This window comes from Poeciliopsis prolifica, unplaced genomic scaffold, assembly GCF_027474105.1.
Source record: "Poeciliopsis prolifica strain line A6 unplaced genomic scaffold, Auburn_PproV2 SCAFFOLD086, whole genome shotgun sequence".
Lineage (NCBI taxonomy): Eukaryota > Metazoa > Chordata > Actinopteri > Cyprinodontiformes > Poeciliidae > Poeciliopsis > Poeciliopsis prolifica.
This window is the reverse complement of record NW_026562461.1, coordinates 1,105,667-1,127,645: the sequence shown is the minus strand read 5'-3', so window position 1 is coordinate 1,127,645 and position 21,979 is coordinate 1,105,667. Positions and strand designations below refer to the sequence as shown.

At 39.6% G+C, this 21,979-nt stretch overlaps 1 protein-coding gene across 2 annotated transcripts in view; it reads left to right on the top strand.

The window, feature by feature from the left end:
* cemip (cell migration inducing hyaluronidase 1) overlaps positions 1 to 20,479 on the top strand; it is a 124,344-nt gene extending 103,865 nt beyond the window's left edge. Inside the window, exons 24-30 of one of the 2 annotated variants that reach the window (XM_055022442.1) lie at positions 1,794 to 1,979; positions 3,526 to 3,730; positions 7,924 to 8,010; positions 12,122 to 12,279; positions 12,493 to 12,593; positions 18,531 to 20,296; positions 20,379 to 20,479. In XM_055022442.1, the coding sequence (XP_054878417.1) occupies positions 1,794 to 1,979; positions 3,526 to 3,730; positions 7,924 to 8,010; positions 12,122 to 12,279; positions 12,493 to 12,593; positions 18,531 to 18,658 (865 nt within the window). In that variant the 3' untranslated portion in view covers positions 18,659 to 20,296; positions 20,379 to 20,479. Of the gene's footprint in view, positions 1 to 1,793; positions 1,980 to 3,525; positions 3,731 to 7,923; positions 8,011 to 12,121; positions 12,280 to 12,492; positions 12,594 to 18,530; positions 20,297 to 20,378 lie in introns of those variants that run through there. The other variant, XM_055022443.1, reaches the window with a different exon arrangement.
* Positions 20,480 to 21,979: the final 1,500 nt, after the last annotated feature.

Below are 21,979 nucleotides of genomic sequence, written 5' to 3'. Positions count from 1 at the left end.
TAAGTACAATATGAGCAGTTGTTCTTACAACACAGCAGCAATGAAATTGTATTTCATTGTGTTTCCCTTTTTAAGACTATCTTGAAAAGGCATTTTGAGTTATTGACATTTATTTTCTATCCTTGGTAATACATGTTTGGATTGATGTCACCTGCATGTAGCTTAAAACAAGACTCAAACTAAAACACTGGTATTAGAAAACACTAAAAGAACATGAATAGGACTATATTTCAGCTGGTTTTCCTCAGATATATTTATTTCACGTTAATAATTAGGAGTTTAACAAGATCTTGCAGACAGTTGTGGTCACCAAGGCTTTGCCTGGTCAATGTCCCAACTTAAGTTGGTTTGGCAACATTTGGGTTTCTAGTAAATGGCTACAAACATGGCTGATTTTCTTTGCCAACTGGAAAATAGGACATAGTGCACTTCAGATGCCACACACCATGGGCAGTAAGTAATACATGCAGTCTGCATACAAAAAAAAAAATGTATGTTTAAGAGTTAATTTTACGTCGACTCATAATTCCAGTTGTGAAGTGCACAATTCAGAGACTGAGATCTAGTTCAAATTCAGGGAGCAAAAACAATCTTTAATACATCTGCAGACGGAGAGCAAAAAATCCACTGCACAAGGCGAAAATCAAAATCTGCTCTGACAAACTCAGAGTTCCATAGTTGCTTTATTCACCTCTCTCTCAGCTAACAGAGGCAGAGATTTAATCTTCAAGGACCAAACAAAGGAAAACAAACAGACGGAACAGTTCAACCTCATACGCTCATTCACTATCATGTCTACGGGATGCGAAAACTAAACACTCGATCTCTGTGTAGGGAAGACCACAGGAAAGACAACAAGTTCCCAGATGACTTGTCTGGGAAACTTCAGCAGACGCATCTTGTTCAGTTAGTTTGTACACCCTCTGCTGCTGCATGAAACAACATCTTGACTGTGATACAATTACTTAAAACATTTTCTCTTTAAAGAAAAATCTACTTCACAATTTCACCTTTTTTTTCTAGTGGGTAGCAAAGACATAACTAAGTAAATGAAACCTAGAAATGATAAAATGAAGTAAGTATAAAATGAAGTAAACAATGCTACAAGACAGTTGAGAAACACAAAACATCAGTCTACATTCGTCATTCAGCAATGGTCCAGAATATAAACATCATAGGAGTGTTTCAGCAAACGTTTTGTCCTCTGGTGATATTAAGCAAAGTGAAAAACTGAAAATGGAAAAATGTTACACTTCTAAATAATACAAAAACAAAATAAAAGTCAAAAGGAAGTGTCAATTTATATGTACTTGGGATAATGAGAAAACCTTGGGTTAGGGTTAAACTCAATCTCATCATCAAGGGAATTATGGGTTATGAAGTATGGCATCCTTAATCCATGTGGGTGTTGTTCTGTGGCGATGTCCCATCCCGACCATGTTCTCAATGCTGCCTCAGCTAGGTAGAGCACCTACTGAGTGGGCCGTCGGTGGTATCCCTATTTTTTCAGGGATACTTTGTTGGAATCCCCTTGGTGGGATTCTGAGCTGGTCCCCTTTGATTTCCCAGTGAACTTCTCACCAGTGGCTGGTGTGGACCCAGGTGGATTGAAGAAAATCCACTTCCTTCACTGTGGTCATCAGTTCTTCTTCCTAAAATTTTTAAGAAACATAAAATCTCCACCCTGCAAGGTTTTTGATGTATTCATATATCAGCAGCTGTTCATTTAGAAAAGATTCTGCTTTGTATCTAAATTACTGACATTATGGTGTATTTTTATTTATTCATTGCAGAAATGACTGGGTTAGTTTGGGGATCTGCTACCCAAAAGAAACTACTTTTACCGTCATTGCTGACATTCACAATCGCCTCACTAAAAAGACACACAAAACTGGTGTCTTTGTGAAGACAACTCAGAGAGAGAAGATCAATCATTCACATGTGACCAAGGGATACTACTACTGGGAGGAAGAGACTGGGTTAGTTAAGTTGGTACTTTTACTTCACACAATGGCTTCTGAAAACCAGTTTTTTTTTATTTAGAACAGGGCAGCTCCTCTTCTTTTTAAGCCTTCAGTCACTACCGTCCCTCTGACTATTTTAACAAGTCATAAATTAAGCATGACATAAATAGCTCAGAATTACTCATTTAAAGATGCATTTTTAACATGACTTAGAACTATAGTCCAAATTATGTGCTTGACTGTCTGGTCCTGCTCAGACTTCCATGGCTCATTATTCCATTCTCACATACAGCAAGAAAGCCAAAAAGGAATGTGCAATAAAGTTATGTTATTTATTACAGTCTAAATAGAGAAGTAGGGAGTAGAGTAAGAAGAGCAGTGAAAGACATGCTTTTCATAGTCTGTGCTCCACAATAAATGTGCATGCAGCTCTTATAAATCAACCCAAAAGACTAAAGCTGAAAACTTGAGTTTTATTAAAATATGTTGGACTGTACTTTGACAGCTTGACTAGGAACAGAGAAAAGTTTGCATGTTTAGTGTCCTCTGTGTGTCCCTTGAAATATCTCCAAAATGGGGGTTCACGTTTTTGTTTAAATGGTGAATCATTTTGATTAATCTCACACTTGACAACCTGGTGTACACAGTTTGGACTAACACACAGAGAACATCACAGAGGTCAATCAATATTATAAAAATTTCTATCAGAGTATCTGAGAATGGCCAGTTGAAACTTGCCTGATTGAACCCAGGCTTCAATCCAATTCCAAAGAGGCTTTGGAACGAGTCTCATCCAGCTGGACCACTGGCTGCAGGATTATTATCACCTGAGGGGAACAGGGATCAGGAGATTATTGACGACTTCTGTTCACTTCAGTTGTTGAAATGTTACCTGATTTCAAAACTTAGTCTGCAGAGAAAAAAATAATGTCTTCTGCTTGATGAGGACAAGATGTGGATTATCTGCTGTCTGTTGAATATTAATTAAACAGTAGGAACAAGAAATCACAATATCATTATTGTGATTTTAAAACTTGATGGGTAAAAATAGATCATCACAGGATTTTTCGACACCGTTTGTCAAAATGAAGGATAACAAAAAAGCCGAGCTCAACCTCTGCTCCAAACTATGGACATTTAACTTCTTTCCTTGTTTTTTGGAGGACAGTAATTCAAAAGCTAAATTAAAATTAATAATTTGCTTTTCTTACTGACAACAGTTATATGTGAGTTATATGAGTGATATAGTTTAAAAATAAATTAATTCAAATAGTACATTCTTTTATTAAATCTAAGATAATACTCTTCCTGTTTCTGGAATATCTATACTACAGAAAGCAAAATATCAAAAGGAACATGAGAAGGACCCAGGTTATATTATTATTATTGTGATAAGGCAACGATAACACTAAAGATGTTATAGAGGAGAGACAAGTTACTTGAAGAAATTTAAATGCATTGCACTTTACAGATAGCAAGAAAACCTTATTACTAAAAAGGCATTGGTTAAAAGAGTTTATGCTTTGTTTCATGTTCTTGTCTGTTTTTGTGTCTGCTGCAGCTTAATCTTCCTCAAGTTAAAAGCCAATAATGAGAGGGAACAGTTTGCCTTTTGCTCTGTAAAAGGTTGTGAAAGGGTGAAGATCACAGCTACCATCCCAGAGGGAAGTCCACCCAGCAACTGCTTGGCCAAGGCATATCCAAAACATGCAGAAAGACCTGTTGCCAATGCAGCCATGCCAAAAAAGAAACCAAAAAGCAGGCTGGTAAGCAAAGCAAGTCACAACTTCCCAAATAACCACAGTTATCACTAAGCTCTTTAGGTTTCACCTTAAAAGCTTAAAGTTGTTTCACATTAGGATAGCTGATTAAGCCTCAATTTCATTCCACATGAGCAGTAGTAGCATGAAAGCTACCATGTCAATTTATTCTGTGCAGCTAGCCTGTTTCAGACCAGGCCAATAATGAGAGGAAACAGTTTGTTTGTTCACTCTCATTGGCCTTAGTTAAGGCTATTGCTGTATCTATTGAGGTGTCAAACTCCAGTTCTCCAGAACCTGCAGGTTTTAGATGGACCACAGGAACAAAACACTTAATGGCTTAAGAACCTCCTCCTTGGTGGTCATTAAGCCATTAAAATACCACAAATTTATGTTGGCATTGTTGGGTTTATTTTGTTCCCCAACCTGCAAGAATCAACCAAAGACACAAATGACTTTTCTGCAGAAAAGGGGAGAAGAGCTCGACGCGGAGAGAACCGCTGACAAACGCTGTCTGAGATCAACTCCATCGGTTCTCAGTCCCCAACTGCCTTTTATTATCATGTGAATACACAAGGAAGTTGGCTTTTTCACACATTCATGCAAACAATTGACCAATACACTATCCTACAGGATGTTCTGGAAGTCTTCCGTTAGGACATTGTCAGGACACAAGGATGACCACTCTCAGGACACAGATAAAGATCAATGTGACTCGTAACACAGAAATGTGTGAGACAGCTCCAACCCTCAAGAGAAAACCCTAAAAGACAGTTGAGAATATACAATAAAAGAAAGGGAAAGAAAACAACACAGAGAATAATATGAAAACATAACCATTCAAATAAAAGTAAATGAACTAAGATCATAATTTTCCTAACAACATTCAATCAAATACTATTCTTATTTTAACATTATGCTGGTCATAACATACATCTCATAACCTCATCGTTTTTACAACATATCTTCTGTCTTTTGATTAGCATTAAGCTCCCATTACTCGAACAGTTTAAATAAATTGTCCCTTCAAACTCAAACAGGAAGGAAGGAACTCAAATAGGAAGTCGACTAAAGGTAAAACTACTGTAATTAAAGGTGATGTAGGGTTGGGCTATTACTGTAAGTCACTTGCAGATATTATCCACATAATTCCAAGATACTGCAAAATGTTCTTACACTTAATCTTGACCTGTTGTCATGGTGATAAGATATCAATATATCTTAACATATATTGATATTATCATATGGAACAAAAAAAGAGGAACATGACTGAATCCATTGTCAGATTTACACATATTCCTCAGCACATTTCTAAGATTAAAATTGTTTTTTGAGCAATTTGTGGTTTGGAAATGTATAATTTGGGCAAATTATGCACTTGATCTGCAATTGTAGACATAGTCTTTAGTAGCAGAAATTTAGAGTACGGTCTGTTTCAATTCATAACCCTCCATCAATAGATTTTCATTTGTGAGGTATGGTGTATGCAATTTATGATCTCTGAATTTGTGCTCAATCTCATTGTTCGCTGAAGAAATCTCTTGACACACACCTATTTATGGCAGGTTTGGGTTTTGCGACCCTTATAACGCGAAACTATGTCAAGTCTGACTTCATCCCTTATCCAACTTTTGTGAAACAGCTCTCTGATCCCCAAGTACCAGTGCCTGCATGTTTTAGGTGTCTTCTGACTTAATGTGACATCTTAATGGGTAATCAACAGGCTTCTGGGTAATCACAGCATTCTGTGGCTGCAGAAGCACACAATCATTTAAATCAGGTGCTCTAGAACAGAGACCTATCTAAAACATGCAAAGGTACTTAAGGACCAGGTTTGAGGAGTACTAGTCAGTAGTTAAAGCTTTCCCATATCCATGGGAAACAACCCATGTAATCCATACAACAAAAGACATCAAAACACCTAAGTTCAAAAATGTTATGTGTAATAATGTGAATTGACAGGGGAAAAGTGTAACAAGTGTAACCTGAGGACCCAAACTTTCAGCCAGGGTTAACATTAAGAACATTAACCCTGGAGCACTAAAATAGTGAATGTTTCATATAGAACCGTTTGGGGATAGGAGACCACCAACAGACCAGGAACCACGGGTCTGTTGGAACTGATTAGTGGCTTCAAACACGCTTGATTTTGTCAAAAACTTAAAAGGAAAGCCGTGAACCTTCTGAAGCGGGGGACAGAATCTTGGCTTCTCAGCAAGACTGTGAGTCCTCAGTGACGCCTCTAGGGGTCCTGGTTGCCAAGAACAGAGCCCCCTGCCTGATGGTGGAGGAGGGGGCTCTGTTCTTGGCAACCAGGACCCCTCAAACTGACATAGGAATAACAGAGAGTTGACCACTTTAAGGGAAAAACAACCAACAGCTTCCAGCCCAGTGGGGATTCGACTGATTCTGGGTCTGGGGGGCAATCCCAATGCTCCCCAGACCGGAGCAGGTGTGGCAGGCTGAGAGGTTCCGGCTGGAAATAGTCGGTCTCGCCTCGACGCATGGCTCTGGTTCTGGAACCAGTCTCCTTGAGAGGGACTGGACATACTTCCACTCTGGAGTTGCCCACGGTGAGAGGCGTTGGGCAGGAGTGGGCATACTTGATGCCCCCCATCTCGGCGCCTGTATATTGGGGTTTACCCCGGTGAACGAGAGGGTAGCCTCCCTCCGCCTTCGGGTGGGGGGACGGGTTCTGACTGCTGTTTGTGCTTACAGGCCGAACAACAGTTCAGATGACCCACCCTTCTTGGACTAAAATTAGCAGACTGTGACCCAGCTTGGCTCCTTGACGTCCACGTCCTGTTTTCCTCTGGGTTGAGAAACTTTCAATAGATCATGTAGCTCTGGATTACAATAGGTGCTTCTGCACTTCCCATACCGGTGCCTTCTGTCACTTTTTGTCAGTAGTTAAAACAGTTTAATCCGTGAACATGTCTTAATTTGTTTTTCTGAGCTGCCTTTAAAAGCAGCATGAGCGCTGAGATGCTCATGCTGGGATTACGCCTGTGCAGCAGCGAAGGAGACCAGCTGCTGCTGCTGCTGTGCAGATGTGTGTCAGAATCATGACAGCAAACCAGTAAGAGGCAAAGAACTTTGCACAGTTTTCCCCCAAACTAACCAACTGAGTTGAGTAATGCTGTTGAACGCTGGTAATGTTAGCTAAAGGATGACCAGCTAATACCAATATATTATGTTAAGCTGGTTAACAAGAAGCCTATGGGCTACTGGTGTTGTTGTCTGTGTTACTTGTTACATTCACCCGAGTAACTTTTTTTGGAAAAAAAAAAAAAAGAACTCATATGATTAGGTTTACTGCACTTTTACTTATTGCTATATAATAATAATAATAGTAATGCTCCTCCTCTCCATGAGCTGCCACCTTATTGTGGTGGAGGGGTTCGAGTGCCCAGGGCAGGGATTAAGCAGGGATTAGAGGAAATTTAGAATCCAGAAAAACTACCTCAGCAAATACTTTTTAGACTCTTAAACCCAGAAACCCAGAAAAGGAATTAGACCAGAGGATACTTACTTATACTTATGTACCAACCCTGAATAGGAGTTGGTAGATAAGTACCAACTAATCTACCATAATGTTAATCCAAACATTATTATGTTTGGATCAACATTATTATATTTCTGGGTTCTTCCAACCTAGAAATGGAATTAAACCAGAGGATACTTAACTCCCTTACATACTTTCGATCAACATTAGATTCTTTTTTTCTTCTTTTGCTCTTTCTTTTGGTTTATTTTGTTTGTATTTCCTTTTAAAACATGTATTGCCTTATTGCTGAAAATGTGCTACAAAAATAAAATTACCCTTACCTTACCTCCTAAGCTAATATTTAGTAAACTTACCTTTTGAATCTGTTAGGACAGCAGTCAGTGAAAGACTTGCTGCTTTATTTGCAATTTGGAACTTCCAAGTTGGTCACCATCTCTCCCATGACATTCCTTTCTAAGATGGTTCATCCTTGCTTGTCAGATTTCCATGCTCACAACTCCTCCTCATTTCCCTACTTTGAACTTTTCAAGGTAAAACTTAGCTTTTTTTTTAAAGAAAGCGTTTTACTGTACTGAAAATATGACATTTGAAATCAACACTGGCCCCTAATTAGGAATAGTTTAGCTCTGAAGTGTGCACTTTATTTCTAAGTGTTAACTCTAATCTTGTTCCTGTGCTCTTTTTTCCTCAGCTCTCATCGGAGCACTTTCTGGAGATCAAAGTGGAGTCGTACATGTCTCGCTTTTTCCACATAAAGGAAGACTTTGCCTTTGCTGAGGTAGTCTTTGCCTTACACAGAACCTGTAAAAGTAGTTCATCTAAAGTTAGTTTTTATCCAATTTGTAGGCAAAGTTTAGCAACAGGGCACTTCAGACAGAATGTGATGTAAAACTGATAACTAATGAAAACTCCAAATCTGAGAAAATATTATGAAAATGTTCAATATTGAAGAAGTCATGCCACAGATCATGAACTCAAAACAACTGAAAATGTTTTTAAATTGTCCAGTTCTGTAGTTTATAGAATCAGTCAGCATCGTCATGGGGACTGCTGACCTGACAAGTTGTCCAAAAGATGACCTTTGACATCTTGCAGAAGAGGGGAAGACACATACGACAGAGTCCGAGCAGAGACTAAGTGTGAGCGTGAGAAGTTTTGAATGCAATTATTACAAGTTTTGAGAAAAAAGACATGAAGTCTCGCTTTCAAAATAAAACTGTCAGCAAAAATATTAAACAGAACAAAAAACTGTTTTCAGACTGAAAACAGTTTTCTACAGTCTGAAAACTGTAGAATAATGGCAGAAAATGTTTTTTGTTGGTATTGAATACTTAATGCAATATTTGCTCTGTCATCTATTGGATTTGTTGTTACTCAGCTACACCGGTGTGTAAAGTATACATTTGGTGCACCTTTAATCCTCTAAGGTCTGACTGAAAATTTGAAAATGTGTCTAAATGGACATTTATCACTAAATTTGACTTATATATCCTTATATACCTTAAGATGATTCAGCATGGCTGGAGTCCTCTGTCATGAGACAAACGAAGATAAAGTAGAAAACCAAAAATGGTAAGAAAAGATTTTTGAGGCGTTGAGTTCTAACCAAAATAACCTTTTGCTTTAGCTGTTCCTGTGTGAAATATGTAAACAAAAAATTCAAAATATTAATTTACCTATTGTATTTAGGTTTGAATTAGTTCAAGACGTATAACTTGAGTGTATTATAACTGCATTATTCATCAAATAAAATGTTGGTTGTCAAATCCCAGTTGAAGAATATTAATTTTCGAGGTCTTTAGGCTTTGTTGTGGGATTGGATGCAGTTTACCCTAATCTCATTTATTAACAATGTTGCACCAACAACTAGTCGATTCTTTACTCTGCGATGATTTTTACGAGGTGTCCACTATTCACAATCATGTGACAAAACTTTTTTTTCTTTCAAGAAAATGATATTTCATTTCATTTAACTAGTTAACTTCCTCAGACAGTTGAAGTTATATAAAAATGTAAATATACTAATTAATCAAAGGGAAACTGCAAACTTCAGAAAAGGCTAATGGAATAATAGTAAGACCTTTTTGCGTGGCACATAGTTAGCGCGGCATCCCACATATACAGACTGTAGAGTGCAGAAGTCCGGCTTGAGACCGATTGCCACAACTCTGGTCTGAGATGTGGCAATATAACTGAACTACAGCAAATTTGCACCAAGATGATAGGTATTTTGTCAACCTTCATTAAAAAGAGAATCACAGACATCGTTTTAGTTTTCAACCAAGTCTTTTGCAAAAGGAGAAAACAGAGCAAACCACTTCTTCAAGGTGTTTACCATGCGTTCTGATTTTCTGCATCAGAACTGGTCTTTTATCACAAAACATAGCAGGTAATGAAATGTGGAGGGAGGGCTATTCTGAACAAACAAAGAAAGAGAATACAGAAACTAACATTCTACACTCAGGCTGTTTAAGTTGTATCCAAAGACAAGAAGCAACTGGAGCTTCAAGGTTTAGAGAAAGCAAGTTTTGTCTTTCACACGATTTAACAAATTTGTCATCTCTGGGGTGTGAATATTAAACCTATGAGTGAAAAACAAACTAGTAAAACTGCTGATGTAAAAATGATTTTTAAAAAAACATAATTATTCTAACACCGAATCCAACTCCTGTCCTCTGGTTCCCATGTCTCTTTTTCCTGATCCGTCTCTCTCTGCAACCTTTCAGTTGAATTAAGTTTTCGGCACTAGTTGCCTTTGTGAGAGCTTAAAGGCAAGTAGTGCCGAAAACTTATTTTTAAGAAAAATACTACCGGAGTAAAATACTACTGGAGTAATAATGGAGGCAAGCAGAGTAATAATTCATTTAATGAATGATGGAACAAACAAACATATGCATATGTTGCTGTATCTTTAATTACACTTAACAGATGAGTCAGTCAGCAGCAGCTCTAACAGCCATACTAGCATAACCGTTTTGGGTGAGAGGCGGGGTCTATTTGTTCATCATTTGAAACTGTAAGAACATTTATATCCAGAGGCCAGTTCAATTATAGTACGCATCAGAGACGAAGGGTCTGATTCCTGATCATGTTTTTGAACATTGAATCAAAAACACTGCAGTAAATCCTCTATATTCTAAATCCTACCAACTAATTTAGATTTACCAAAACCCTTTCCCAGTGAAAAAAAACACTGTGTTCATTGACAAGCTAGTTAGCATCATTCCAGGGATGCTCTTTGTTGTGTTTTTTACACAATAAAAACAATTTATTTACTGATTTACTGACAGAAATTCAAAAAATCTTTATCAAAGATAATAAAAATAGCCTGTCAGTCCAATCCAGACAGTCCTACACAACATAGCTTTAACAAATATGGAGAACATTTTTTTTCTTAAAGTTATATTCTGCTGCTTGAATAAAATTCAGCTCCATAGCAATTTTTGAGAAATTTGAATTGCTTCATGTATATTTGCATGTTGGGGAGAGACCACCAGCAACCAGGTAACCCTAAACCCAGTAAGCTAAAACTAATAATACAAAATTAAGCAACTTATTTGCATAATGTATGTCGACTGTTGCATTTAAAATTCACTAGCTGAAAATACTATGCTAGGACCAATAAAACCAACGAAACCAAGGCAAGCCTTTTATATTGTGATGCTTTTGGTGGGTCAGATAGACTCAAAAAATTGTAACAGCAGCTGCATGGGGGAGGCAATTTAATTTTTTGTCATGGGGCCCAAGATTCCTGGCAGTGCCTTGGCACTCAAGTGATCAATGTCATTCTGCATGTTGAAGCTTAAAAGCGTAGAAGCTGGCAGCTTTACGCTGTTTAACAACATCTGGAAATCAATCTGAGGATCAGATAGAGGTGATCTCTGCCACCATCTACATGTCGGTTCATCCCATCAGAGACCCACTGAGTCAGCGGAGTGTCCTGCTGCACACCCGGGCAGAGGAGCAGCAGGAACGCTGAATTCAACAGGATCCATTCATAAGTTTGGTTTGTGATGTTGACCACTTGTCAAAATCACAATGGTCAATGTGGTGATTTGACTACTATATGTGCAGTTGTCCAGCATATGCGGAAAAAAAGTTAAACCTGACTTTGTGCAACTTTTCATACTTTAATCTGCTGCTAACAAAGAAGTCTGGAATGATATTCTGTTTCTTATACTTCAATTCTGCATAACAGACTTAAAGGGCTTTCTTGTTAATATTTGCTGTGACGATAGCTTATTCAGCCTATAAGTTGATGTGAAGTATTTTCATGTATGTTTCTATGACATCACTGTGATGAGTCAACTTCTACTCGACTTTTATCATTTTTATAGCACCCTTAACATTTCTACCTGCCTTCTCATGGCTAGAACCGGCCCTGCCTGGTTTAAGGACCATGGCATCCCTGTTCTTAATTGGCCAGCAAGGCCAATATGTACCTTGCATGTGATACACCAGAGCCCCGAGTGTTGTACATGCTCATACTTTCATGGGCCAACATTTCTAAAAATATTTTTTTGTATTGGTAATATTCTAATTTTCTGAGATACTGAATTTGGGGTTTTCATTAGTTCTAATTGTCAACATGAAAAGAAAAAAAAAACACTTCAATCAATCAATCAAATTTTATTTGTATAGCACATTTCAGCAACAAGGCATTTCAAAGTTCTTTACATCTTAAACACAAAAATGGAAAGTCATGCAACATACACATTTGAAATACACCGTGTGTAACGACTGATGTATATAACTTGCATATAAAATGCAAGTTTCACTTTTTGAATGGAATTACTGATTCAAAAACGTTTTCATGATATTCATATTTTTGACCAGTACCTGGTAATAATAAGAAAATTGATCTGTTTGGTTTTTCACTGATTTAATAGGTCAGTGGCAGGAAGTGGTACCAACAAGAAGATGGAGTGCAGCTGACCATAATTGATGGCCATGATGGGAATGTGGTGGAGAGCAAAGGCTTCAGGAATTCTATCTTACAAGGTGTCCCTATTCAATTAGAAAATTATGTTAATGGTCTAAAAGACGGGTAAGAAGCTATTATTGTATTGATCATTCATATTATCAACAATTCATATCAATATTGTTAAATTAAAATGTAAAGACTTCTTTTACTTACAACTGCAAAACTTTGAGTCAAGTTTCACAGTAAATCTTTAATCAAAACTGCTGTTTGCTATGTTATTGGAACAATGGCAGTTTTACTTCCAATCAAATTATTTTGGGGTTCTTTTTGTACTAGCTCCATTGTGCTTGTGACATCTAAGGGTCGTCTGGTTACTAAAGGATCCTGGACCAAAGTTCTGGAAAGACTTGGTGCAAACAAAATCATCAGTTTAAAAGGTATTAAATATTTATACTGAAATATACTTTTATAGAGAATTTTACAAATGGTTTAATGCCCCTTTTCATATTTTGTGAAGTTCCGAATACTAACTGTAATGTATTACAGTTCTACATAGTGCATCATTACTTTGTATCATTACTGTGGTACAAAGTAATGCAAAGTAGTGCCTTAGGTCTCCCAGAGTCATTTTTCTGTAACTACAACTGTCTGTATTTCGAGTCATTGTTCTGCACAGGGGTGTCAAACTCCAGTCCTCAAGGGACGGTGTCCTGCAGTTTATAGATGTGCCACAGCTACAAAACACTGGAATGTTTTGTAGCTTAATCACTTCCTTCCTCTGTAGATCAGTTCTCCAGAACCTTGCTAATGACCTCATTATTCTATTCAGGTGTGGTACAGCAGAGGCACATCTAAAAGTTGTCGAGCAGTGGTCCTCCAGGTCTGGAGTTTGTCAAACAAGGATGTACTGGATTAAGCTCCACCTGTCATTTTGACTCTGACCAGCTAAAGACACAACAAAATTAAAAAATGTTTTAAATATATGTACTCATACTTAGTCTAACATAATCTAGTGAACAGAAATATTTAACATCTTTTCATTTTTCAAGTTCCATAATTCAAAAATATTGGAGTACAAAAAATATTAGTTACATGCAGCACTCCAGGTTATGCTGTGCTAAAAAAATATATATATTTTATTGCAGAGGCAGATTTTCAGTACAAATTAATATGTAATATTCAACAAATTAACCAGGTTTTATTTTGAAGATTAAAAACAAAAAATGGGAGTTGATATAAACCAAAATCACATGCTTATATTTTACTGAAATAAAAGTCTGCCTAAAGAATTGAGCCATATGTATCATTGAGCTTGTCAGAAAAACAAAGATCCAGGTGTGTCCATCTGGCACTTGGATGTGTTATTTTAGTATTTTTATATGAAATTGTTAGCTAACTAGTTGGATGAACTTAAAGCCCTGACAAGAACCCAGCCAGAGTATAGGGAATGTTTCACTGAGACATGGCTACAGAATGAAATCCCTGATGGGGGCTGCACTTGATGACTTCAATCTCTGCCTCTTTTGTTGTGTCCCTGGTCAAGACACACAACCCAGCTTGCTTGCTGGTGGTCAGAAGGGACAATGGTGCCATACAGCCACACAAGGTGAGAATAGAAATGAAGTCTAGGCGTGAATTCACACCACATCAATGCTGGACCAAGCCTCGACATGTCCAATCACTGACAAAGCCCCAGCTAATAAGGATAATCCATGGCATCCTCCACTTTCCAGCCAAGCTCAATGCATCATGATTTCTCTATGTCCAACTTCGAGTCTGATATGCCACTGGGTTCTCTGGTTGCCTCTCTCTGGGACCTTGGCCCCCCCACCATTTTCCCTAGGCTGTTCAACTTCTATCCTCCGATCTAAAGGGATTGCCCTCACCTCCGGCCTCTGGTCTCCTCAAGTTGCTTCAGTCAGTTGGCTTCTCCGTCCCTTCTTCCACCAACCTCCACCTGCCTCCTCCTGTGAGTGGGAAGAGAACCTGCAAGTCCTCTGCCCCTCCTGCCAAACGCCCCCTCTTCTCAATCGGCTCCATGGTCACCGGAACCTTCCAGGTCCTTCCACTCATGCTCCAGAAGCTCCCGGCCCATATTCTGGTCATCATTCTCTATCCCCTCCTCCTTCCGCCCAGACGCACCTCTTCACTTCCTTGCTCATTACCTCCTGCACCACAGTGCTCTGGACGCCATCAACACGCCTACAGCGTTCCTCACCCGTCACCTTTCACCCTTGCTAAAGCCCATCCTGCACCCCCTCTAGGCACGCCCTATGCTCAAACATCTCTCCCGTACTGCCCTTGAAGTATCTTAGTATGGAGGGCAGTACATAAATCTGGCTTCCATCTGCTTATCCTCCCCCGAAGTCGACCAACGTGTCACGTCGTCAGAAATTTTTTTCGCTATTCTCAAACCTTCAGACCCCCATCTCTTGAAGGATCTTTCCATTGGCCAATTTCTAGCCACATTCAGCATTTTTAGAGATGTAATACCAAAAACAGAGTCGAATTTGATGCATATCTAATCAGCGACCTCCATATACAATGTGGCCGGTCGCGGTTCTATCAGTACCACAAAGCTTTCGCAACTAAATCAGCGGCAGTCCTCACCCTTTCCGGCCAGTTGTCCATCCGGATATGGAAATTCTCATGATCACACAATCTATGGCATGCTTCCAGTGCATACCCCAGTATTAATAGTCTCATCCTGAAGCCACCCTTTTCCCTCTTTTACACCATCTCGCATATTAAGTCCGCCGGGCGGGACCCATGGCTGGACAAAGCCAACATTACTGACGCTTTTAAGATCATGCCTGTCTATCACTCTCAGTGGCGCTAAATGGGACGCCAAATATTATTTTTTGTGTGTCTGACAGAAGCAGTCCCTGTCTCTTTAACATGCCCTTTGCTGGATACTTCTCAACGTCATTAAGCTTCCCTCTGTGCTTCATCTCCTCGACAATTTCTTTCTCATCAATCCACCCTTCCAAACACCTCACTCACTTCAGAACTGAAGGATCTTTTTAATCACATTGGTGTCTCTCTCTGAGGGGAAAAAACACCGGTCCGTCTAGAAAATTAGAATTTCTTGGCATCACCCTGGATTCCGAGAAGATGTTGGTTTCGTTGCCAACTGACAAACGTGAGCTTTTATCCTTGCTCAGGAATCTTAACTTAACTTTGCCATCCTCAAGGACATTCTTTTATTTCCAGGCTGCTTGACTTAGCAAATTTGGTCCCTTCTTTATTCGATCAAGTCTCATTCGACGACGGCTGTCACTCCGATCTCTCCTTCTGGTCGAAACTGCTTAACTGCTGAGACGGCATCTCCCACGACGATGTCATTCTCTCCATTCAGTTGTATAAAGAACTGCCACCCCATCCGGAGGTTATGGGGGACTTTTTCAGGACAGGTGGTTTGCTGAAAAATGGCGCCTTTTGATTCTTCAGCCTTCTATGAAATCATCCCCATTCCAGTGGCCTACCATATCTGGGAGAGCTTATGGGAATGCAAGCACATCGTTGTGCTCTGCGATAATGCTGCTGTTGTGAAACCCATTAATAAAAGTCGCTCCTCCTCTAAACTGGAGGAGGAACCTTTTTATGTCGCATCACATGGCAATCTGCGATTAATAATTTCACCCTATCTGCATGCCAAATTCCAGGCCACTCTAACACTATCGCCAATGCTCTCTCTCGCCTTCAATTCCAGGTCTTCTAACCTTCTCCCGACTCCAGTACCCTCCGTCGAGGGCCTCGCCCTTCTCTTCTAACCTTGCTTCAATCTGCAAAATTTTATATCAAAAACAGTCAAATCTTACTCTTTCGCCTGCTGCAAATTCAATAAATTCTGCTCCTTTCATGGAGCAGAATTTATGACAGTGACGGTGTTCCCATCATCGTTAACACCGTCATCGCCTGTATTACCCGTTGTTTCGTTCATCTTCATTTCAAGCTCTTTTATATTCACAGCTAGCATTAATTCCTTCTGTCAGCTTCACCAGCCCTCCCCTCTCAGTCTCTTTTCCAACCATGTAATAAAGCTTCTTCTGAAAGTTATCTGGAATCAGTGTCCTTCACCCCCAACAATCGGAAACCGATCAAGTGAGAGAGTTCCCACTCTTCAAAACTTACTCTTTACCCTCCACGTCTTTCCTTATCTCAAGTCCCTCCTTTCTAGCTCATTTCTCTGAGCTTTTTGTGCCTTTTTAAGGGTTCCTTCTTTTGGGTGAATTCACTGCTCCTTCTAGAGCAGGGGTTCTTAACCTGGGTTCGGGTTCGATGAGTCAGTCTCAGGGGTTTGGCGGAGCCTCTGCCGTGGCAGTAAGGACACACTTGTGTAAAGTCGTGATGACATGCCCCGCTTGGCCATCACTTGCTTCAGAGGATCATGTGACATTGTTCAGCCAATCAGTGCTGCAGGGGATTGATTAGTCAACACAGCAGTCAACGGCTCTCGTAGTTGTACGTTGTGTGATTTCTTTCTCAATATTTTAATCCATACTAAACATGTCGAACAAAAAAAAGAAAGTGGTTGGATGAATATGTACAACATGGATTTATGTGTACCACAGAACGGGATGGGAGTCAGCATCCTCTCGGCATGATTTGCAATGCCAAGTTGAACAACTCTAGTGTCGGAATGACAAAACGACGAGAACACTTCTTGAAGCTGCATGGAGACGGGAGAAAAGTAAAAAAGTATTTTGTGGATTCAAAATGACAAAAAAACAAACTATATTTCAAATTTAAAAAAATTAAGTTCTCAAAAAATGTTAAATTCTTTTTTAAAAAATCCACATTTATTTTTAATTAATAAAATAGCAAAATAATATTTTTGGGGGGGCCAGAATAAAGTAATACTGTAATTTGTTGTGAGTTCATCCACTGTGTTGGTTTTGTTCTTTGTCCACCAATAAAAAAGCATACACCTATGTCTTGAATTTGGAAAAAAAAATCATATTTTATTTATCACTAAAGAAGGGTTCAGTCAATGCGCATATGAAACTGGTGGGTTTGGTACCTCCTAAATGGTTAAGAACCACTGCTCTGGAGACTTAACAGTCTCAGACTTCAAGTTCCATCCAGACTTTTACAGCTTATCCCTAAAGCATTCTAAAACCAAAGGTGCCTGTACTATCGCTGTAGCTATATTGCACCTTTCTTAGCTATGTTTAAATTCACTCTCTTGAGACATTTCCTTTCCGAGCCTCTGTTCCTTACTCCCGAAGGCTCTCCCATGGCCGCTACCTGGTTCCTCAAACGGCTTGAGGAACCAGGTAGTTCCTACTTCTGGCTGCAAACAATTTCCCTCCCAGCCATTTTTCAGGCTACATTCGCAGCCACACAGGGAATTCCCTCCACGTCTCTCCAGGAGCTTGGTCGATGGTCATCTTCAGCATACTCCTCATACATACATCCAAACCTCTCATCACAGCCCAATGTTCTCTCAGTGCCTAGGTAAGCACTGCGCCAGTCAATTGACTGGTGTTGGTTGGTCCACCTCATCAAAAGCGCATGCTCCTTTCCAGTAAATGTCAATGCTACTTTCCCCTTCTGTTTTTTATTTTCAGGACATCACCTTCCAAGAGCAATCTCATCTAAATTATTTTTTAACCGTCATGCTGTTTCCACTCTAGCATCTCATCTCCAGTGACAGGCACTCTTAATATCACTTCTAATGTTTTCCTGCTTCTATCTCGTACACACAGCTTTCCACGATGCTGGTAGATGAAGATCTACCAGCATCCCACTATCCCATGCCTAATTTTTTCCCAGGCTGGCCTTCATCTGCCAGCATCCCACCATTTCACGCCTAGCAGCATCACCTGGCTGGCTACCAGCTTCACATCACCTCCACTATCACCACACGTCACCTTTTACTTCTGCCTGAGTCAGCGTAGCTCCTCTCATTTTTCCCACATTCCCAGTTGCTACTCCCCTGGCCTCGGCTTCAGCTCTCATTTAGGGGATAAGATTCCTATCAGAATCGGGAATGCTCATCCGAGCTTACCGCTAATCACAGCTCGATGTCCTCAGCCGGGGCCCAAGCGCCTAAGATTTTAATTCATACATTCCAAAAAACTTTCCTAATCGCCTTCTTTCTCCATCTGAGTCTCTCCAGATTGTGATGACTGATGCATCCTGAAAATCTGATGTCATTTTCTTTCATTTCCAATATTTTTCAGCCAGAATTCCTTGAAACATTTCTCTGGCAGGAAAAGTTAGAGCTGATTAGCAGTCCTTGTCAGCTATAAATAATAGTTAGTAGTAGAATTAAATTAAAAATTGATTCATATTTTAAATTAAAGACTATTGAAAGAAGTATTAGGCACTAAAACACACAACAATAAAATTATGTTTATCTTTTGCAGAAAAACTGGCATTTGTGGGTTTCAAAGGCTCATTCTACCCCGACTGGGTAAAACTGGAGATCAGCAGTGACCAAGCAAAGATCCATCAGGTCTTGCCTGTCCCTGTTGTTTACAAGCTCAAATTATAATTTGCAGGTCAAATGAAGAGGTTTGGAAGGTAGATACCGATACTGATAACATGGAAACACATTTACTTTTGTACATTTGCCGTAAGACTGAAAAGATGAAGATCACGGGAATGTGGTGGACAAAAAGGATTTCAAGACCTCCAACCAGAGCAGAAGTTTTTATGTGTCTCATGTTCTCACATCCTGTCTGGCAGCAATGGTTCACTGCAGTCAGAAGAAATCTGGACTTCTGCTGACAGGTTAGGCCAGTGCTCAGCAAAGAGATGTAAATGTTTCACTATGTTTGTCACAATCTTTTTATAAGAATAAGTAATTGCGACAAAATAAAAAATTTTATTTAACAAAACTTTTACCTTTTGGAAAAATTATTACACATATAAGACATGGAAATTGTTTTTCTCCTTTTTTTCATTTGACAGGCAGAGGGAATTTAAACTGTAAATTCTAACATCTTCATAGTATCATAACCATGACCACTAAAAACGTCATTCATAAGGCACGTTAAAGTTATATTAAGTTTCTTTGGTAGTTTCTGCTGAGACTAAGATGACTGAGTTATTTATGTGAAACAAAACTGAAGTTATCTTTTTATCTAAAGAGGAACAATCTGGAGTCAATGAAGAGTTTCAGTTATTACAATTACAAACCAGCAATCCAGCCTGAAATTTGAGTGCAGTGATGAATCTTAGAGCCACATAAAGACAGTTGCAAAGTCTATGAATGGAGAACATTTCCAGGATTACAGACAGGATGTGTTGTGGTGCTGAGCCGATCAGTAATTGTTAGATGGGGGAAAAGTAAAAAAGTATTTTGATTGTTAGATTGTTAGTTGTTGTTGTTAGTTTAGAAATCACAGAACGGTTTAGCACCACAATACATTAAAGATCTGCTGCTGCTGGATCAACCTTCCAGACCCCTCAGGTCTTCTGGTTCTGCTCGGCATCCAGAACCAGAACCAAACAAGGAGAAGTAGCTTTCAGCATCTAGGAAAACTTCCAAAAAACTGTAAACATCTGAAACACTGGGTGTGTTTAATTCTAGACTAAAAGCCCACCTGCTTAGAGTTGCTTTTGAATCCTAATTTTGAAACATTAATCAACAATCTAATGTGCAAAATGAAATCATACTTGGTGATGACAAACTGCAGAACATTCAACAAATCTTAAGTCTCCTTGTTAAGACAGGATAGATAAGAAGTAGCACTCAGAATAGTTTTATAAATAAAAACATCCTGAGCTGTTGTGTATATAAAATTAATTCTGAATTGGGATCATATTTGGTTAAAAATAAAAAAAAATGTATTTCAACTTTGATTGCAATATTCATGCAGTCAGTAACATTAATTTACTAATTTTGTAATCAAATTTTCTGTCTCCTTGGTGAAAAGAAAAAAAATCACATTTTGTTTAACATGATAGATGTTTTAAAGCAAAAAGTGTAAAAGTATCCAAAAGTAAATCTTTTTTGTAGGTACTCCAAGCACAAACAGCACAAGAGCAGGTGTGCTTATTAAGTTAATCGCAGGAAGCTTTTCAGTTGATCTCGGCAGCAGGTGAAGGCCGCCAGGACGCTGAGATCAGCACTTCCTCTTCTGAGGTCAGCACTTCCTCTTCTGAGGTCAGCACTTCCTCTTCTGAGGTCAGCACTTCCTCTCTGAGATCAGCACTTCCTCTTCTGAGATCAGCACTTCCTTTCTGAGGTCAGCACTTCCTCTTCTGAGATCAGCACTTCCTCTTCTGAGGTCAGCACTTCCTCTTCTGAGGTCAGCACTTCCTCTTCTGAGGTCAGCACTTCCTCTTCTGAGATCAGCACTTCCTCTTCTGAGATCAGCACTTCCTCTTCTGAGGTCAGCACTTCCTCTTCTGAGGTCAGCACTTCCTCTTCTGAGGTCAGCACTTCCTCTTCTGAGGTCAGCACTTCCTCTTCTGAGATCAGCACTTCCTCTTCTGAGGTCAGCACTTCCTCTTCTGAGATCAGCACTTCCTCTTCTGAGGTCAGCACTTCCTTTTCTGAGGTCAGCACTTCCTCTTCTGAGGACAGCACTTCCTCTTCTGAGATCAGCACTTCCTCTTCTGAGATCAGCACTTCCTCTTCTGAGATCAGCACTTCCTCTTCTGAGGTCAGCACTTCCTCTTCTGAGGTCAGCACTTCCTCTTCTGAGATCAGCACTTCCTCTTCTGAGGTCAGCACTTCCTCTTCTGAGGTCAGCACTTCCTCTTCTGAGATCAGCACTTCCTCTTCTGAGGTCAGCACTTCCTCTTCTGAGGACAGCACTTCCTCTTCTGAGATCAGCACTTCCTCTTCTGAGATCAGCACTTCCTCTTCTGAGATCAGCACTTCCTCTTCTGAGGTCAGCACTTCCTCTTCTGAGGTCAGCACTTCCTCTTCTGAGGTCAGCACTTCCTCTTCTGAGGACAGCACTTCCTCTTCTGAGGTCAGCACTTCCTCTTCTGAGGTCAGCACTTCCTCTTCCGAGATCAGCACTTCCTCTTCCGAGATCAGCACTTCCTCTTCTGAGGTCAGCACTTCCTCTTCTGAGGTCAGCACTTCCTCTTCTGAGATCAGCACTTCCTCTTCTGAGGTCAGCACTTCCTCTTCTGAGGTCAGCACTTCCTCTTCTGAGATCAGCACTTCCTCTTCTGAGGTCAGCACTTCCTCTTCTGAGATCAGCACTTCCTCTTCTGAGGTCAGCACTTCCTCTTCTGAGGACAGCACTCCCTCTTCTGAGATCAGCACTTCCTCTTCTGAGGTCAGCACTTCCTCTTCTGAGATCAGCACTTCCTCTTCTGAGGTCAGCACTTCCTTTTCTGAGATCAGCACTTCCTCTTCTGAGATCAGCACTTCCTCTTCTGAGATCAGCACTTCCTTTTCTGAGATCAGCACTTCCTCTTCTGACAGGCTTATCAAAAATATTCACCAAGATTTTAAATGTTTGTAAAGAATAATTTTTGTAAAAAAATCAACAATGAATGAATAATCTCAGTAATTGTTCAACAAGAATCAGAAGTGCATTTCAGTTCCACCAACAAAAGAAAACTAAAACAAACAAAAAACAGGCTAGCAGAGCAAGAATTTAAATTAGCTGCTCAACCACCGCTGAGTTCATGTGAGGCTTATTAATAATTGAGAAATAAATATCAAGGCTGGAAACCTGATAACGGACTGAATGTTATGTTTTTAACATAATCTCTCCTCGGTTTGAGGGGTGCAGGCGGCTGCCTCGGCATAAAAGACAAAGGGAAAGAGAGAGTAAAAAGCTGGAGTGGTTTTAAGTTGAAACCTGTTTTTTTTTTACCCAAACAGGTGATTGTTATTTTTCAC